The sequence below is a fragment of the Pteropus medius genome, unplaced genomic scaffold, assembly GCF_902729225.1.
Source record: "Pteropus medius unplaced genomic scaffold, Ma_sr-lr_union100, whole genome shotgun sequence".
Lineage (NCBI taxonomy): Eukaryota > Metazoa > Chordata > Mammalia > Chiroptera > Pteropodidae > Pteropus > Pteropus medius.
Window position 1 is genome coordinate 1,848,625 of NW_024352784.1, and position 21,057 is coordinate 1,869,681.

Genomic DNA, 21,057 nt, shown 5'->3' on the forward strand with positions numbered 1-21,057 from the left:
ACTATATAATATTTTATGGCATGGATAGACTGCAATCAATTTAACTATTTCCTAGTAATACATATTAAAGTTGTCTTCAGTTTTATATCACTCCAAACAATGCTGTAATAGGCATTCTTATGCAGCTCTCCATGTGTACTTATGCTTTTGTTTTGTTTGGGTGGTGAACACACAATGCATATAAGACTGATCTCCAGGTCATCAGCAGCTGGTTTCGAAGGGTTATACATTTTTAATTTCAATGCGTATTGGTAGATCCCCTTCCCTACAGATCATATCAATTTATATTTCTACCCTATGTAGGAGTGTGCCTTTTTCTTGCATATCCACCATAATTCACTGTTACCATTATTTTTAAATTTTCATCTATTTTATTAATGAGAATTATCACATTTAACTTTATGTTGAATTTCCCTAATAGTAAGAATAAGCATCTTTCACATGTCTATTGTTTATTTTGTTTCCTTCTCTATGAATAGCCTCTTCAAATAGCATTCATCCATTTTTCTATTGTATTGTTTATGTTTTAAATACAAATTTGCAAGAGATCCTAGTTGTATTCCTTTACAAATATAGTATTTATATTTAGCCTTATTCAAACCATCAAATCTCAAGCACATATAGTTTTATGTAACCAAATCAACCTTTATTTTTTTAATAATTTGGGTGTTTCATATATTGCCTTAAAAAAGTATCTTTGACTCATCTATGTTCTACATATAGTCTCATGCTTTACTTCTAAAATTGCTACAATAGTTTTAATTTTAAATATTTCTGTGTCAGAAGTTCAAACTTATATTAATCAAAATGAATATGTACTAGTGGCAAAATCTATTAAATATATTCTCTTTTCTCATTGAAATAAAATACTATATATGTATGTTGTCTTTAAATGTATGTGTGTGTGTATATATGTGTGTGTGTGTGTGTGTGTACATATATATATATATATATATATATATATATGTACACACACACATATGTATGTACATTGCTTTACAGATACCCTTATGGATTTTGATATATATGTATCACGTATGTAATCACATATCACTGACCTATTAGAGTAGTCTCCTAGTGTGATTTTGTTAATATGTTGTTAAAAATGATTTCTCTCTTGTAAAACAAATATGAGCTTTGGAATTCTAAGAATTACAATGTTTTTATAGATTAAATGTAAAACAATCAATTGTGATAAAAAAATTTACATCCAATAATATATGATAAATGTTTTATTTATTAATATCTTTTTTACATTTTAATAAAATTATTAGTTTAATTAAATTTATTTCCATATTTTAAATGTATGATTTTGTTGCTATTATAAATAAAATTTCCCCATTTCTATTTCCACATACATATTGCTAGATAAAAACATTTTAATCTTGCATTCATATATACCTTACTAAATTATCATATGCATTATAGTAGTTTTTATAATATTTTATTTTATTTGTATGCAACATATATAAATAAAAATTGATGGTTGATAACATTTTCTGAATAGTCATACAAATTATCTCATGTTATTTTATTTAATTCACTAGAATTTCCAACCCATTATGAAAGATTAAGTGTGAAAGTGAACATTCAAATCTTGTTTCTCATTTTAATAGAAAGTACAGTAGTGTTTCACTTATTAGAACAATGGTTGGCTGCTAGATCTTTGGGTAAATTTTATAACACTTATGTAATTCAGTTATATTTCATTTTAATTTTTTAATAAAAATACATAATGAATCCTGACAAATGCTTTTTCAGCATCCACTAATATATTCATAATTATCTGCTTTAATGCGTTGAAAAATTTTCTGATATTGAAACATCCTTGTTCTCATGTGATTATAGAAGAATGCATTTTAAATGAAAAATAGCAAATTGAATTCGCTTAGTGTCAAAACAAAAACACACAATGATATGTCAGTATACATTCCAGGAACTCAGGATTAGTTATATCCTCCTATTATATCAAGTTTCTCTGAAAGGTATATTATATATTCTCTCATTAAACTAATTAGCTATTAGTCTATTTCACAAGTGATAATACTGAGGCTGATCATTTTAGAATGCCTCAGGTCTATAAAATTAGAGAGACAATCTTTATTTTCAGATTGGCCTAATCCAAAGCCCCTACTATAAAATATTCTTTTAAAATTGAACAGAGACTCCCCTTAACCCCTACTACCTTCTCCTCCTTTCTTCTCTCAGGATCAAATATTTGGTGGTGGAAGGAAATTTAACTTTGGGTCGTGAACACACAATGCAATATACATATAACGTATTATTGAATTGTACACTTGAAACATTTGATTTTATTAACCAATGTCACCTTAATAATTTTAATTAAAAAATAACAGAAAAGATTCAACAGAGGAACAGCTTGATCTAGAGGCAACAGCATTGACGTCTCTGAGAAACCTTGCTTTCCCTAAGTCTACCTTTTCTTCCTTCCTGGTACCCCCACCTCTAGCTTTCCATGTATTTACTGAGAGTAGAACAATGTGAACAGAGTCCCTCAGACCTGAGTTTGAATTCTCAGTCTAGTACTTCCTGTGTGATTTGGTGTCCATTGTTTCCATGTTTGTAAACTAGGTGTAATGAGTACTGCGTGAATCAAGTCCCTTTATCACAGTGTGTGAACATATGAGGTATTTGATAGATGGTAGCTACGATCTGTTTTCTCTTTTCACAGGAACTTCCAGAATTATTATTTGTTCTCTAATATGTGTTACACTCTGTTATGCCAACTATGTTACCAGATGTGATACTTTTTCTTTAGATCATTCTTTTAGTTCAAGTTGATATACATCTACCAAGCACAAACTCTGGATAAGTTACTTTATTGTGAGGAGGCTTTTAAAATTGAATGATTCAAAGCACTTTCCTTATGGAATTCACAAAATAATCAGTGAGAGAGAGATATATGATGTTTCAGATGTCCATGGGTCTCCATGCACTGTGTTCCAAGGACCCAGCCTCCTACCTTTACCAAAAATGCTGAAAATGCCAATCCTCAGCTACAATTTCCTCCTACAATTTTCCCAAAAGTTGCCTTCAGCGAAAAACACACTCTCTTGGTTTTCCTTTTACATTGCCCCAGTAAAGTATTTTTCAAATATTAATATACACACCAATTATCTAGGATCTTGTTAAAATGCAGATTCCGACTGAATAGGCTGACAGAGCTTCTGCAATTCTAATTACTTCCCAGGTGATACTGCTGATCAATGTACCACACTTCGAGTAGCAAGGAAGAAAATATACTTAGACAAACTTAGATACATTGTAAAGGGCTTAATATGAATCGCAATGAGGAATCAAGTAAGGGGAGGCAAATATAAAGATGTTAATTGGTTCCAGAACCTTGCAGAGTTTTCCCAGTCACAGTTCAGGGCCACTCTTCCTAACACCTCCTTAGAAGCTTCTCTAAATCTTCACTTTTCATTCTTATACCTGAGATGGACATCACCAGTCCCCCAAAGAGCAGGACCCCTACCTACTTCATGAAATGCAAGCCTCTTCTTTCTTAAAAGCACAAAAGCTGTGGTGTATTAGATTCCGGATAAGGATTGGTTAATTAACTATGTAACTAATTGATTTAACTCAGAAACTATGAAATAAAAATTCTCTTAGGTGTATTTACTGACCACAGCTAAGTTCAGTTGTCAGTTAAATTAAATATAGTCAATAGAAATATCTCCTATTTGGAAGATATATTGTCCTTCTCCTAAGACAATTTTCTGTTGAGAAAAAGGGAACTTTCACCTTTGCCCCATCATTTAGACTTCAGACCCAGTTTTCCCAGAACCTTCACTCTAATCTGCCTAGTTTTTACACAATACACAATGGGATTCATCAAGGGTGGTACCAGCAAGAATGCATCAGCTATGAGAATCATAGCCAAAGGGGATTTATGCTTGGCAAAGCGATGCATAGTAGCTAAGGTGATGATGGGCACATAGAAGATGAGCACAGCACAGATGTGGGACACACAGGTGTTAAGAGCTTTAAGCCTCTCCCCATGGGATGCAATACCTAAAACAGTCTTCAGGATGAACACATAGGAAATAGCAATGAACACACTGTCTGACATCATGCAGAGAGCAACAAATAGGCCATAGTAAAAGTTAACCCTATTGTCAGAGCAGGCCAGTTTCATAACATCTTGGTGGAGGCAGTAGGAATGTGATAACAGGCATTTATTACAGTATCTGAGTCTCTTTAAAGTGAAAGGAAGGGGAAGAACTAGGAGAATGCTTTTAACAGCAAATGACAGCCCAATTTGCAAAACTCTGGAGCTAGTGAGGATGGAACTGTATCTCAGGGGATTGCGAATGGCTACAAAGCGATCAAAAGACATGATCAAGAGCACCGAGGACTCCATATCTGTGAATCCATGTATGAAAAACTCCTGGGCAAAGCATGCATCAGCAGAAATCCCCACAGTATTGAATAAGAAGATCCTCAACATGGTGGGAAGAGAAGAGAAAGAAAGACCCAGGTCAGATAGGGCCAGCATGGAGAGGAAATAGTACATGGGCTCCTGCAGGGAAGGCTCTGTCTTGATGACAAATAAGATGGTGCAGTTGCCCAGGATGGCCAGGAAGTACATGAGGCAGATAGGGATGGAGATCCAAATGTACATATGCTCAAGCCCTGGGATTCCAATCAACAGGAATGTGGAGATTTCAACTTCTGAGGTGTTGAGAGGAAACATCGTAAATGGATCTCTTGTCTACATGCTCCTGGTACATAGTAACATCAATAACAAAAAACTTTTTTTAGTTGTATTTCCTGACCACAGCTAAGTTCAGTTGTCAGTTGAATTAAATATAGATCATGCTTAGTGTCAAGAAATAATGTAATATAACTTTTTCTATATAAAGAAAAATATAAAGTTGATTTAAACAATTTTTTATTATATTCATATAAGACCTTTATATTCTTCAAGTCCATCTTTATTTCTTGATTTATTTCTAAACTCTATAACCTAGAAGTAATAAGGTGTTTTAATAAATTTTTTAAAACTACCACTTTGTAAGCTTAATTCATCAAGTAAACTAAGTCAGAATATATGACAACCTGGAAAAGCTCTAACATCCTGCTTGTGGTCCACAGTCATGTATTCAGACAAACCACAGATGCTATAGTAGCAGGAGTTAAAGGAAGCTTAATCTTACATTATTGTACATGGTACATGAGTGTGAAAATATAAAATTTATCTACTTTAGAGGTTGGCAAACTATGATGCAGAGCCAAATTCAGCCCATGGCCTGTTTTTGTACAATCTGCGGGGTTTTTAAAAATGTTTTTTAATCATATTTTTAAAAAAAGAAGGAAAAGCATATGTGACAGCAACAATTTATGGCCTGAAAAATCTAAAATATTTGCTTTCTTACCATTTACAGAAAAGGTTTGTTGACTCCTGGAAAGAAAATTATGCATACAAGCATGTGTTTATACATACATACACACACACGCACACACACACACACACACACACACACACACACGGTACAACAAGTATGGTGGGAATGGAGTATGGGTCAAAAAAAGAACTTCAAATTTAAGAGTAATATTTTATTTTTTAATTAACAAAAACAATACTAGATACAGCAAATATGTAAATGTTTCAATTTGTCCGTCAGAATTATGAAAACACAGGTGTTATTCTCTATATTTTTCTACATTCTTTCAATTCTTCTCTCCCCTCCTAATTGTCTTAAACAGCACCACTTCCAGAAACAAAAACTCAGAGAGATCTCCAGTACTGAATATCATTTTCCTGAACTTGACAATAGCCTGAGACAGGGCAGTGTGCAGTGGTGGGAGCATAGTGGAAAGACTCCTAACACCAGCTATCATGTCCCAGGTGAACAACCAGTTAGAAGACCACAGTAAGTGTTGAGTAGGCAATGGCCAGGCACTAGCATTTCTCTTTTCATGGGAAGTTTATGAGCATTTCTGGGCAATGGTAAAGAAAGAAGAGGTTGCATCCAGATAGAAGAAATAACAGGGCTAAGGGTGTTTTATCTCTGCTGCCAAAATTTAATGACCTTTGCCTCAAATAAACTCAAGATCGGAGTGATGGAGAATTTTAGTGGTATGTATGGGTGTGTCATATGGAGAAGGATAATGGTGAAGCTGGATGAGGAGAACATATTTTCTACTCATAGTACTGAGTATCCATGTTGTCTCAGCCTTTCAACTGTGGTTAATGTTCTCTTGACGTGCAGCACACACCAGTTGTCATTTGTAGGTGCTTAAAGCACTCACGTAATTTCCATGCAACTGGCTCTATTCAGAATGATCACAGCCCTTGCCTTTGTCTCCCTGCTCTTGAATTTTTTCCCATTGTTCTTGGTTTCTCTGTGTCTACCAGTTATATTGGTCATCAATTCAGGTTATCGCTGGTATTTTGACTAAATCTTGTTCACATCCATACCAGTTTCACTGATACCTCGGATAACTCTCCTTTTAGCAGTTCGAGACCATAAAAGCCCCAATCATGCAGCTGACAGTGTACTCTTGTCAGAGAAGTGGGATTCAGACAGAGGGAGAAAAATAATAACATAATGTCTGTTCTTGTTCAATGGGTCCCCTTAAAATGGATCATTTCCAAGATTCCATGTCTGAAGCCTTTCTTGACAAGCTTCCAACCTAACTCAGCTAACTAAAGAAATTATTTACTGTTGACAACATTGTTTTTTTTTTCAACTATATTCATCATGCATATACAAATATGTACAACATCCCACATATGGACCCTGATCTTTTCAACTATCAATGTAGCTTGATACCTTAGGCTGGACAACTCATGAAGCCTTTTTAGGCATAGAATTGATCTTTACAAATTGCAATGTTTTTGTTGGGAAACATAAAATCATCTTAGAGAAATTCAGTTTGAGTCTCTAGGACACCTACCAGGCTCTTGGTTGCCTTTGTCTGGAGCAAGAGTGGAGAAGTTTCAGATTGTTCAGGTTCTGCAGCTTCTCTGTTCCAGCACCTTGTTGGGAATCCGTATCCTCCTTTATACTCTCATTCTCCTCTCTAGTACAGGCATATTCTCCTGAGAATTAACAAACACCTCATCCCCTGGCAACAATGATTCCACTTACTTCACCATTGTCTGTCAATAAGAGGCTCTCTTAAGAAAATGCAGAGAGCAAGCTCTGACTCACAGTCACAGATTTAATTCTTGTTACCCTGTTCCCACATCAGGCACAGGCTTTGGAGAGATCCAGTCTCAGACATTGATAAAGCAGCCTATATCCAGCTGTGCCTCCAAGATTAAGCCATAGTAGACTCGATCTAAGACTATTACAGACATATGCAATTCTGACTAGAGATATGTTCTGTTTGGTCATCACAACGTCTAATTTTATTTTTAATGTCAATAGATTTAGATGGGTCACAAGCTCTCAAACTTATCATAGAGGTCTTCTTTCTTCATTGTTTTACATCCAGTCTTTTCACATTTATTGACCACTGAAGGCATTTAATCTCACAGAACAGAAAGTAAAGCCCAGGATCACAAGCATTCCAGGTATCTTGGACTCTCGGGTTAAGAAAAGGATATCCATTTTTATTCAGCCCTCAACTTTAAAGATTGGAAATAAATAAAAAGTATAATTCTAGTGGCATTTTGTAGAAAGACATATATTTTTCAGACAGGGAGTAGAAAATAAAATCTAGCAAAACAACTTAGGCCTATAACAAAATAAGAACAGATAAATGAATCAACATGATAAGCCAACAATTATGACTCTGTTTTCAGGTTAATACAATAGGGGATGTGCTGGAAGTGAGGCTGCAGTCAACAAATTAGGTCAGGCAGAACACTGTAGAAAAGAGATCTATAAACTATCAATTTTGATTTTTCACATTCCAAAAAAATTGATATAGCATATAATCTCTCACTGACAATGAGATAACAAATGGGCAACCAAACATGTCATCGTGTTCTTTTTGGGTTAAAGTATAAGATTATTGAGCCAACATGATCAATGAAATTCTGAACAAAGCTTATCTTAACTTTTAACGTTCAGCTAATAATAGCAGTAACTGATTCTCACCACTTGATATTGCATTGTGTTTTTACATTGAATATTCCCCTACACATAACAAAAGACAAAATAACTTAACTTACGTAAGATCCAATGTTGAATTATATTAATGTGTATTTTAGGATTCACCCTATAGGATGGCTGTATTTGAAGAATGCTGAAAATCAAGAGTTTTAAGAAAAAAAATCTAATTAATTGAAGTGCTTTTAGTATATCATTCAGAAAAGAACAACTGACTTATTAATAATTTTTTCTACAATAAATCTGGACTTTTAGAATCATAATTAATGAATATTTTATTGAGGTGTCCTAGTGCAAATATTAATAGTTGTTTACATGCAAATATTAATAGTTGTTTAAATGCATTATCTCACAAAATTATAACTTAGGTGGTATTAATATGGACTTACAGAGAAGGAAATGAACTAAGCAAATATTATATGACCAATAAGTTGCCTAGTTTGAACAGTTGGAGACATATCTCAGCACTTTGGGGACAACTACCCCATTCTACCAAAGCGCTCATTCATAAATGGCTTTATCTCTACTCTGAGATAACTAATGGTTAGATTTGGAGATGCTTCTGAGTTAAGATCTTGACAATAACCTTTCGAATCTGCTTAGTCTTCACACTGTAGATGATAGGGTTGACCATAGGAGGGATGAGCAGGAAGGCATTGGCCATGATGGTGTGGACAAATGGAGGTGCTGAATGTCCATAGCGATGGACAAGAGACAAGGTGATAAGAGGGATGTAGAAGATGGCAACAGCACTGATGTGGGATATGCAAGTATTGAAGGCTTTCTGCTGCCCCTCTGAGGAAGCAATGTTGAGGACAGATCGGATGATCAGGACATAGGAAAGCAAGATGCAAGGACAGTCAAATCCTGTCGTGGAAAAGAGTGCAAACAGGCCAAGGATGCTGTTGATTCTGTTGTCTGTGCATGAGAGTTGAATAAGATCAACGTGGTAGCAGTAAGAATGTGAAAGGACCATAGAACCGCAGAAGGACAGCCTCTTGACCAAGAGCACAACTGGCAACATGACAGCCACATTCCTTATCAACATACTCACTCCAATATGGGCAATCCTGGCATTGGTGAGGATGGTGGTGTATCTTAGTGGATTGCAGATGGCCACAAAACGATCAAAGGCCATGGCCAGCAAAACTCCAGATTCCATGAGAGTAAATGCATGGAGAAAGAACATCTGAGCAATGCAAGCATTTAGGTTGATCTCTTGGGTTTCGAACCAGAACACAGCAAGAGTGGTGGAAAGTGTACACAGGGACAAGCTCAGGTCTGTGGCTGACAGCATAGAGAGGAAATAATACATGGGCTCATGGAAACTCTGCTCATAGAGGACCACAAACAGGATCAGGCTGTTCCCAGACAGGGCGATGACATACAGGAGACAAAAAGGAATGGAGATCCACACCTGGGCTGCTCTCAGTCCTGGGATACCCATCAAGAGGAACATCAGAGGCTGAGCATTGGTATTATTGAGGACCAACATAATGAGGGGACTGAGAAGACAGTGATATTTGAATAATTGAACATAACACATAATGAACATATAGCTTATCACTTAGAACATCTTTCTTGCACCCTGAGATTCACTGAATTACTATTGCTGATTCTCCAAGAACTTTAATATTTTCTGAGTTTTCTGAAGCTACAATCTTATCGCCTCTCAGTATTTCTTAGTTGTTAAGAAGAGAAGATTCCCGGAATTATTTCATATCAAATTTTCTTAGGTCTGTACTTATTTTGGTGGCAACAAACATTGCAATTAAATCATTCTTAAATATAAAAGTTCCCAGTAGAATACCTAAACAATATGAGAAATCTGGCTTCCAGTAGTTTTAGATAATAAATTATTGATCCTTGACTAAAGCACCAAAAATATCAAGTCTCATTTGAAATGTAGGTATTATTAGGTTTTCCTGGGATATGTCCAGAAGAATGCCAAAGATGTCTCTAAGACACATGTTTATACATATGATAAAGGGTAGTCTAAAGAACTACCCTAAAAAAAATGAGTGTAGCTCCCATTTTGTGAGAGTTCCCTTTGTTATTGACACTTAGATGCATTATATAATTTTATCCATACACTAACTCTAGAAGGTAGGTAGTAGTATATGTGTTTTGCATATGAGAAAACTAATACTCAACAATTAGACAATCTCCCAAGGTTATCTTTATAAATCCCTGCCTAATTGTTGAAAAAACCACATATATAACAATGATTGAAGAAAGAAAAAAAGGAAAGAAAGAAGGAAGGAAGGAAATAAGGAAGGAAGGAAGGAAGGAAGGAAGGAAGGAAGGAAATAAGGATGGAAGGAAGGAAGGAAATAAGGATGGAAGGAAGGAAGAAATAAGGGAAGGAAGGAAGGAAGGAAATAAGGAAGGAAGGAAGGAAGGAAAAGAAAGAAAAATTGAGGGGAGAGAGGGAAGAAAGTGAAGAAGGGAGGAAGAATCATAACCGTCCAAAGAAGTACAAAAAATTGTTATCCCTAATATACATACAGAAAAAAAATCATGTTTAAAATGATTAATTTTCCCCAAATTATGTAGTTAAGCAGTAGAAGAGCTGGAGTTGAAGCTGTATATATGTCCTCAATGCCTTCATTCAATAAGGCTGAGGACACATAGGAGGAATCTCTATACTAGTCTGATGAACATCCCTGACAAACATTTTTCAGATGTGTGCTTTCAGAGACACATTGTGGTCAATGTGGCATCTTGAAGTAGAGTCCTAAATTTCAGATGTAAATTCCATAGGAATTATGCAAATAAGAAGCTCTTATGCTTCTCAGGAAAGGAATCTCATTAATAGTTGATGTGTGCAAAGGGTCCAAGAAATCAGGTGTCAAGGTTATACCTAACTATGGAAAACAACACCAAAACAGAACTGCCAAATTCAGTTGACTTATTTTCGTGACTCATTTATCGATTATGCTAATGTGCTTTCTGGAAATTTTCAATCCCTGTGTATTATATGTCACCAGTCTCTATTATTATTCTTCCACCATTCATGAGTTTCTTTCACTGGCTTGTCTCTCCACCCCAAGAACCTTAAATATGGAATTCTTCAAGGTCTGCCTTTTGCCCATTCTCAAGACATTTAAATAATAAATTAACTAATGTCACCCATTTTTGCAGTTTTATCTTTCACCTATTTAAATACAAAATTCAAATAAATATCTGAAAGCCATCTCTGGTTTCCACATTCCTGAAGACAGAACTTCCTTAGGGACATTGCCATGTGGATTTCTCATGGATAAATTAAACTCAGTGTGTTCTAAACCAAATTGATTGTTTTTCCCTATAATTATTGTTACCCCTAAAATTCTATCTAAAACTTATAATTTTCATAAAAATGAATCGGTTATGCAAATTAGAACTCTAAAAGTTATCTTGTACTCTTTTATCTTTCTGTCACCTGTTACAATTAATTACCAAGTCTTTTCTATTCAGTCTCTAATATTTCTCTTTCTTCTTTTACCTCTTCTTTATTAAAATACAAAATAACTTCTTTCAGATTTTCATACCATATAATTTGTACTATAAAATTAACCTACAAATAATAATAATTTATTATAAATATAAAATAATAAGAGCTCCAAAGCAATAACAACATCCATTTATTAAACATCTTCTCTGCCAGCAAAAATATAAATAAGAAAACAATTCTTTGAACTGAACAAAAATGAGAAAACCACATATCAGAACCTGTAGGGCAAGACATTAGAATGCTATGTGTAGCCTGAAAAATATACATTTATTAGTAAACAAGGATGTAAAATATTATTTTTTCATTTTTGATGTAATATGCTAAGAAAATATTTAAATAATGTCAAAAGAAGCAATTAACAAAAATAAAAAGCATAATGGTTAATAATAAAACCAAAGTTGATTATTTAAAAAGAAAATATATGAACTTTCTTCAAGAGTAGTCAAGAAAACTTTAGATAAAGTATGATTAACTGCATGAGAAATTAAAAGAAAACAAAAGAATAGATAGAAAAATAAAACTTTAAATTTAAAATAGATGTATAAATATAATACTGTATTTGGCAACTGATGTAAAATGGATAATTTTAAAGGAAAATACTGATCACCAAACACCTAAGAAATCACATCCAGCAGAGAAAACATGGCAATGACTCCACCAACAACCAAACTTTTAAAAAAAAAAAAAGTAGAGTATTTTTATCTTTTACAAATTCTAGAAGAGCAGAAAAGAGGGAGTTTCGTCCTCCACCCAAAAGCAATGCCTGGAGAGTTTTGGTTGTCACAACTGGGGAGGATGTGCTACTGGCATCTAGTGGGTAGACACCAGGGATGCTTATATTCTACAATTCATAAGACATCGAAGAATTATCCAATACAAAATGTCAATAGGGCTGAGGCTGACAAATCCTCTTCTAGAGAAAATAAAAAGATGAAAAGTGATTCATCTAATTACTTAGGATGACATATGTAAATATTATAAATAACATTTTAGCAAATCAGATGCAAATGTGCTCTTAAAGAATATTGTACTTTGTTTTATAAATAAAAAAAATATTTAGCTTAAGAAATCTACTGATGATTTGACTATGCTAACAAACTAAGAAAGGGAGACATGATTTTATCAAGAGATAAAAAAAATCAGAAAATTCGATGGCAAATTCTTAATATTGAGGAAGAAAATAAGTTCCCAAATGAAAGGTATCTTCTAGAAGTTTGGAACAAACATATTTACCGGTGACCTATTAAAAGCACTTGTATTAAAATCAGTGACAAGATAAGGATAATTAGTATCCTAATTATTATTCAACATTTTTTGGGACAGTTTCAGTAAATGAAAAAAGAAAATTTAATAAAAAACATAGTGCTAACCTTTTAAAGAACATAAAAATGTCTTTATTTTGATTTTTTACCTGAAAAAAATCTAAAAGAATAAACTGCAAAGACTTAAAATAGTGTTTACCAAAGAGACCAGATAGAAGATCAATATCACAAAGTGATAAAGCTATTCATATTCACAAAAATTAACCACTGAGGAAACTTAATAAAAATAAGGATTTATTTACAGTAGCCACTAACTTACAAAATGCATGAGTGTAACAAAAGTTTGTGTTTGATGAGGATAGAGGAGGTCTGTAAAAATTTACTGCAGAATATAAAGAAAGTCCTTTCCTTTTTTGAAGATAGGAATATTCAATAGAGAAAAAATGTGAATTTTCCCATTAACGCTCTCATAAATTCAAAACATTATCAATCAATAACATATAAGAGTTTTTAATGGATAGTGATGGATGGATCCTAAATGTATTAGGTATTATAAATGTGCAAATATATTCAATATAATATTGAAAAAACAGAGAGATGATATCCTTTGATATGTTAAAATGTAGTATAGTTATTATAATTAGCAAAATCTAATAGTCAAAAATTTTAAAAATATATCCCAGAAAAGAATCGTGTTTCCAAAAAAAAAAAAAAATGTATAAATGAGGATAAAGAATATGATGATAATGGTATCTTAGATCACTAGAAAAAAAGAACTGATATGTGATAAATGTTTGGTCAATTGGCTAACAATTTATAAAAAATATAAAATGATCCCTATTTTCCACATCCCTGCATCTGGATTAAGAATTTCAAGGCAAAACAAAACTCTTAAACTGGTATTAGTATGAGAGAAAATGCACTTATAACTCTTAGAGAATGCCTTCTTAAATAAGATGAAATTAAAGCCATTAAGTAAAATATTGATACAGAACACCACATCAAACTTAAATACTTACTTATTGCAAAAGATATATGTAAACAAAATAAGAAGTACAGCATGCCATACATGCATTAGAAGGCTAAGATCAAAGAATGCTGCTGCATTTGCTTTAGGTTGTGTATTGGTTTTTGTTTGGTGGCAGTCTGTGGTTTGATAGATGGTAAGGGAGTTGGGAACAAGAAACAATAACATTAAATAGATTTCTGTGTCCAGAAGTTTTGGTCATAAAGAAAATGATGGACATTAGGATATATTATTCTGGTCCAGTAGAATACTAAAGATGATGATAGAAGTCCTTGCTCCTATATTGACAGGAGGTAAGACCTTGGTAATCCATTCCCTTCTAAGATTTCTCATTTGTACACCTTGGACATTAATAATACCTCGAGTCTGATTATTTCGTTGTTTCTGTGATGATCAATGACAACACGTATTTGAAGTCCTTCTTTTTAAATATAAATGGCTCCTACTAAAATAGCTATTAGAAAGCTCAGATTACAAGAATCCTGTAAAAAGTTGGAGCTGATGCCAAGTGAAAGAACTCAAATTTTCTAGCAAATAAGAATGTAGAAATCCACCAAATTTAAAAGCTGAAGAAAAAAAGAATAAAATATATAATAAATGTCAAATTTAAGCCACACAGAATCACAACAACTAACTCCATTTGCTTGTCTTAACTGACTTTTTCCCTTGAAAAGAAATATTTTCAAACTCCTGGCTGATCTTTCAATTCCCACAACCTTTAGCCTCGGCCTGTCACTCTGAACCCCTCTTCTCAATATCTCTACTCTTCTACCTCTGATTTACAGTCCTGTACTTCTAAGTACCTGCCTCCCCGACACCTCACTTCCATCCTACCATCTGCTCTATCCCTTCCCTCCAGGCTAGCTCTCGAAGGTCCCTCTTCTTGATGGGCTGTTCTTGGCCCTAGCATCCTACCTGGCTCCCGACAAAAGAAAAGCTGCCCTTTCCACTCACTGCTCAGCCAAGTATGTATGTGGGTGGCTCTTGGACATGGTCTTCTGTAAGGAGACCAGCATTAACCCCGCCCTGCTGCCAAGGGACCCTTGGGGCTCGGAGATAATGTAATTATATGAGAAGTGTGATCCTAAGTATGAGTAGAATTTCTCAAGAGGTTCACCACACCAGACCAAAACAGGTCTAAATAGTACATTTACCATCTCCCTTTTAATTATTTTATTGTCTTTATAATATTTTAATGAATATAAACATTTTTTTTCACCATTAACTTTATTTTTAAAATTTTTATTTTTTTATTTTTCAATTACGGTTGACATACAATATATCAGTTTTGGGTGTACAACTAGTGATTAGACATTTGTATAATTTTTGAAGTGACCACCCCAATAAATCAAGTACCCATGTAACACCATACACAGTTATTACAATACTGCTGACTATATTCCCCATGCTATGTTCTATAGCCCTGTGACTATTTTGTAACTACCAATTTGTACCTCTTAATCCCCTCCTTACCTTCACTTTTTCTCCCAATACCTCCCCCATTCGGTGACCATCAAAATCCTAAAAGCTTCTTTCTATTTTGTTCATTTATCCTGTTATCTAGATTCCATATATAAGTGAAATCATATGACATTTGTTTTTCACTGTCTGACTGCTTCATTCAACACAATACTCTCTAAGTCTATCCATATTGTTGCAGATGACAAGATTTCTTTTTTATGGCTGAGTAATATTCGATTGTAAATATGTACCAGCTCTTTATTTATTCATCCATTGATGGACACCCAGGTTGCCTTCATATTTTTGCTATTGTAAATAATCTGGCTGCAATGAACATATGGATGCATATGTCTTTTTAACCAGCGATTTGGGGTTTTAGGATAAATACCCTGTAGTGGAAATACTGGGCCCTTCTTTGTCTCTTATAGGCTTTGTTTTAAAGTCTATTTTGTCTGATATAAGTATTGTTACTTCAGCTTTTTTGTTTTTCCATTTTCATGAAATATCTTTTTCCATCCCTTTACTTTCAGTCTGTATGTATGTGTCTTTCAATCTGAAGCAAGTCCCTTATAGTCTGCATATGTAAGGGTCTTATTTTCTTATTCATTCAGCCACCCTATGTCTTTTGATTGGAGCATTTAATTCATTTACATTTAAAGTAATTGTTAATAGATATGTAGTTATTGCCATTTATTAATCATATTTCTTATTTTTCTTCTTCTTCTTCTTCTTCTTCTTCTTCTTCTTCTTCTTTTCTTTTCTCCTCCTCCTCCCCTCCTCCCCTCCTCCCTCCTCCTCCTTCCTCCTTCCTCCTCCTCCTCCTCCTCCTCCTTCTCCTCCTCCTCTTCCTCCTTTTTCTTCTTCTTCTTGTCCCTTTAACATTTCTTATAATATTTGTTTGGTAATAATGAACTCTTTTAGTGTTTTCCTGTTCTGTGATTCTAAATGATAGTTTTGCTAAGTAGAATAATCTAGGTTAGAGGTCCTTGCTTTTTATCACTTTGAATATTTTGTGCCAATGCCTTCTGGCCTATAAAGTTTCTGTTGAGAACTCAGCTGACAGTCTCATGGGAGCTCCTTTGTAGGTAACTAACTGCGTTTCTCTTGCTGCTTTCAAGATTCTCTCTTTGTGTTTCAGCTTTGGCATTTTGATTATGATGTGTCTTGATGTAGGCCTCTTTGGGTTCATCTTCTTTGGGACTTTCTGTGCTTCCTGAGCTTGTATGTCTATTTCCTTTCACAGATTAAAAAAGTTTTCTGTCATTATTTCTTCAAATGAGTTTTTGTTTTCTTGCTCTCTTTTTTCTCCATTACCTCAATGACGCGAATGTTGGTACACTTGATGTTATTCCAGAGGCCTCTCAAACTATCCTCATTTTTTATATTCATTTTTCTTGTTGCTGTTCTGATTGGGTGTTTTCTGCTACCTCATCCTCTAAATCATTGATTTGATCATCTGCTTCATCTAATCTGCCGTCGATTTCCTCTAATGTATTCTTTATTTCAGTTATTGTATTCTTCATTTCTGACTGGCTCTTCTTTATGTTTTCTACCTCTGTTTTTATGTTTTCTAGCTCATTGTTGAAGTTCTCACTGAGATCATTGAGCATCCTTATAACAAGTATTCTGAACTCTTCATCTATTAGATTGCCCATCTCCATTTCACTTAGTTCTTTTACTGGGGTTTTATTCTGTTCTTTCATTTGGGATATGTCTCCCCATTTTTGCTGCCTCCCTGTGTTTGTTTCTATGTATTAGGTAGACCTACTATGTCTCCTGGTCTTAGTAGAGTGGCCTTATGTAGCAAGTGTCTTGTAGGGCCCATTGATGCAGTCTCCCTGGACACCTGAGCCATATGCTGCAGGTATGTCCTTTGTGTGGGTTGTTTATTGTAGTTGAGTCTTGTTTGCTGTTTGCACATTAATGGGAGAGACTGACTCAGGTTGATTGGTTGTGAGGATTGGCCGTGACTACAGTAGAGGCACTATTGTGCAGGGGTGAATCTGAGGAGTAGAATTTGCTTTAGCAGGGCTCTGATGCCTGCTGAGGCTGCCCTTTGGGTGTGTATTTCACAGAGGTGGCCAGGTGGTGCTTTGGTGTGGTCTGAAGCTTGCCACTAGGTATATTCATTCTGGAGCCTCTTATAAGGAGCCCTGCCTTCAACCAAGTTCAGCTGCAGCTATACCCTGCCTGGTACCACTTGGAATGAGCCACAAAGCAATCATCACATGGCCACCACCCATGCTGAGCTTGGAGGTGCCTGGGAAAGGCTAAGCTGTGAACTGAAATTGTCTGCTGCCAATGTGGGGCTTAAGGCTGTTCGGCAAGAAGTATAGGGCATACTGAGGCTAGATGCTACTTGTTTGGGTTTTGTATCTTCAAGAGATTTTTAGGAAATTCCACAACATGAGCCAAAACAGGCCTGGGACTAACTTGGGTGAGCAAGTCGGGTAGGGCAGGGTCTCAGGCTTCTCCATTAACTTTAGATTTTATTTACTGCTATGCAGGTGAGAAATGCCCTTACACATCTCTCCTTCTATTTTCCCATTCCCAAATTGTCACCTATAGCTTATTTCCCTGGATAAGCTATATAAATATACATAAGGCCTTGGAGCTATGATTAAATATTGCATATTTGTGTTTCAGTTGTTTGAACTTTAAAGCAAATAAATTTTTATTGAAATATGACTAAATAAACATTATTCAACACAGAATCTAGAATACATGATATGACTAAAAAAGAATGATAAATCATCCTACATCACTAAATGTATACCACTATTAGAGGAGGCATCATTCAGCAAAATAAAATCAATGCTTTCCTTGTACAGTGATTCAATTATGTCAAAATTCTGTTTAATTTACATTGAACCATGGTTTTCTGAGACAGCTTTCTGTTTTCTCTGAAATCCAAATTATCTTCCAATTTGCCTGCTAGCAAAATAAAGACAGGCTTTTTTCATCATCTCACTAATGACTTACTGTTAATTATTCACAACAGTAATTAAATGCTTCCAAATTTAACCACCATAAAAATATCCTCAAGAGCTTGTTTAAATGAAAATTCTGATTCATTAGATCTGGGATGAGGCCTGAGTTCTGAATTTCGGACATAACTTCTGCTCTGAAGCCATATTTTATGCAAGGCTTTAATACTTAAGGCATAGTGAATTGCTCTTTAATCAGATTACTTTCCATGGCACTCTTGAGTAATTTCCACTCATACTTGTTTAGCAATAGTTCAACTTTATTGTATATCTGTTTCATTTTGTTGAAAGCACATACTCCAGTTAATTCAGAAAAAGAAAATAGATGCAGAAAATGATAAATTGTCTGTTTCTATCTGTCTAAATATTGTTTTGCTCTGGCACATTATTAATAGATTGGCTGTATACAGAAAGATTCAGCTTTAAATAATTTTCTCTGAACATTGTAAGGTTTTATTTAATGCACTGAATAAAACTTCAGAAAAAATTCTGGATCTTTATATCTATACCATAAAAACTTAACCTCTATATTTTAGTTTCTCTACCTATACAATGAAGATGCTGATACTTATTTCACTGAGTTATTGTAGAAAATAAGTAATAATGTAGTTTGAAAACTTTTAGAATACAGTCTAGTACATAGAAACTATTAAACAACTCTTACCTATTCACTGCTAAGCCTGTGAGACAAAAACTAAATTTATCAACCTTACTTTTAGGTCATCTTTTCCCTATTTTAGCATCAGGCTCTACTCTTTATCCTTGGTGCTTTGAAATTCCACTATATTATATCCAAATATAATTCTTTATTTTTTTTTATTTGCTGAGATGAGTAGTAGTCTTGGCTAAATGTAGCAAAATTTAACTAATCGATTAACTGGTAATTTGGTTGTTTCCACATTTTACCTATTACATATACATTTTTAACATTTTTTGATGTATCTATAAATCATTTATTTGAGGTATGCAACTAGAAGTAGAATTGCTTAGTCAAAAAGATGTTTAAGATTATTAAGGTTAAAGAAATTTCCAGAAATGCTTCTAATGTGGCTGTACTCAGTTCATGAGTGCTCCAATTGTTCCATATTTTGCCAATACTTAGTGTTGTCATTATATTTAATTTTAGTTATTGTAATGAGTTTTATTAATTCTCATTGTAGTTTGATTTTTCATTTCCTTATGAATAATAATGTTTAGCACCTTTTCATATATTTTTCCCATTTATTTACCTCCCTTGTGAAGTGCCTGTTTAAATAACTTGCTTTTTAAAAAATAAGGAAGATTCTAGGAAACACGGCAGAGTGACAGACATCCTCAGATCTTTCCCCTTGAAACAACAATAAGCTGAACATCTAAAACTCAACAAAAAACACCCAAACTGCACACCAGCATATCTGAGCATGGGATCTGTGCATAAGAGCTACCACAGGTCAGAACTCCAGGTGTAGGGCAATGAACTGGGAGAAATAAAGAAGCTGCCTCTCTCAGCCTCTGGAGCTCCCTGCAGGAGGAGATGGAGGGGTGAAGGTCCAGCGACTTACCTGAACAGCCCTTTCTGGGAAAGCCGTGAGCTCCCTGTGGCTGGCAGGCGGCAGGGCCCAGTCATCAGGGCAGAAAGCAGAGAAGTGGGAAGGGATTACAGAGAAACAATAATTGATTTCTACCAGCCCCAGTTGCAACACCGAGGCTGAGCCAAGGCCCCAACCACATATCCAGAAGACCCCCACCCCCATACCCTCCAAGACCAAACAGCACGGAGCCCAGAGGAATCTGAGCAAACACTGCTGAAACTATCACTGACATTGAAAGGGACTGAAACTGAGGATACTGAGCCTGATTAAATATCTACAAGAAAATAAAAAAGGTATTATTTAAGCTTTATATAAAGCAAGGATCCAAAAGGTTTAGACACCACCTACTGGAAATCAAAAGAAAAGTGCAGTCTTTTCTGTGCAGAAGGCTAAAGAGAGACCTTTATATAATAAATTTTCTTTCTGGAAAAACAACAGAATACACTTCCATTAATGCCCAGGCAGAGAAATAGTCCATTAAACACAATGAACAACCAAGGTGACAAGGCATCTCAGAAAGAAAGAAAAAAATCTCAAGAAAATAAGCTTACAGACATAGAAATATGCGACTTAAATGACAGAGAATTCAGGATAGTACTTCTGAAAAAACTCAGTGAGTTCTGAAATGAGTCATATCAACAATTCCAAGAATTGATAAAACAACCAGATGAACAGAGAAAGGAGATTGAAACCCACAAAAAGAACTGACTAGATCTTCTGGCGATAAAAGAAAACATAGTGCAAGAGTTGAAAAATGAAATAGCAAGCTTGGGAAATAGAGTTGACCAAATGGAGGAAAGGATCAGTGATATCGAAGACAGAAATCTAGAAATAAATCAGAAAGAAAAGAGAACCCGAAGAATGAAAAATAATGAAAGAGAAATACAAGAACTAGCTGATACCATCAGGAGAGGAAGCATAAGAATAATGGGCATTATCGAAGGTGAGGAAAAGGAACAAGGATTAGAAAGCATTTTTAGACAAATAGTTGACAAGAATTTCCCAAATCTAAGGAATGAACTGGAGCTTGGAATTCAAGAAGTCAACAGAACACCCAATTATCTCAACCCAAAAAGGCCTTCACCAAGACACGTTGTATTAAAGTTATCAAAAATCAATGACAAAGACAATTCTCAGGGCAGCCAGGGAGAAGAAAACAGTAACTT

At 34.7% G+C, this 21,057-nt stretch overlaps 2 protein-coding genes across 2 annotated transcripts; both read right to left on the minus strand.

Annotated features, from left to right (window-relative positions):
* Positions 1-3,775: 3,775 nt before the first annotated feature.
* Positions 3,776-4,717, minus strand: LOC120590166 (olfactory receptor 51A7-like). Its single transcript, XM_039847797.1, has one exon. The coding sequence runs from the start codon at positions 4,715-4,717 to the stop codon at positions 3,776-3,778; it is 942 nt and encodes a 313-aa protein (XP_039703731.1).
* Positions 4,718-8,631: 3,914 nt separating this feature from the next.
* Positions 8,632-9,582, minus strand: OR51F2 (olfactory receptor family 51 subfamily F member 2). The gene has a single exon (XM_039847798.1). It carries the CDS (start codon positions 9,580-9,582, stop codon positions 8,632-8,634), a length of 951 nt encoding a protein of 316 aa, XP_039703732.1.
* Between the last annotated feature and the right edge of the window lie 11,475 nt (positions 9,583-21,057).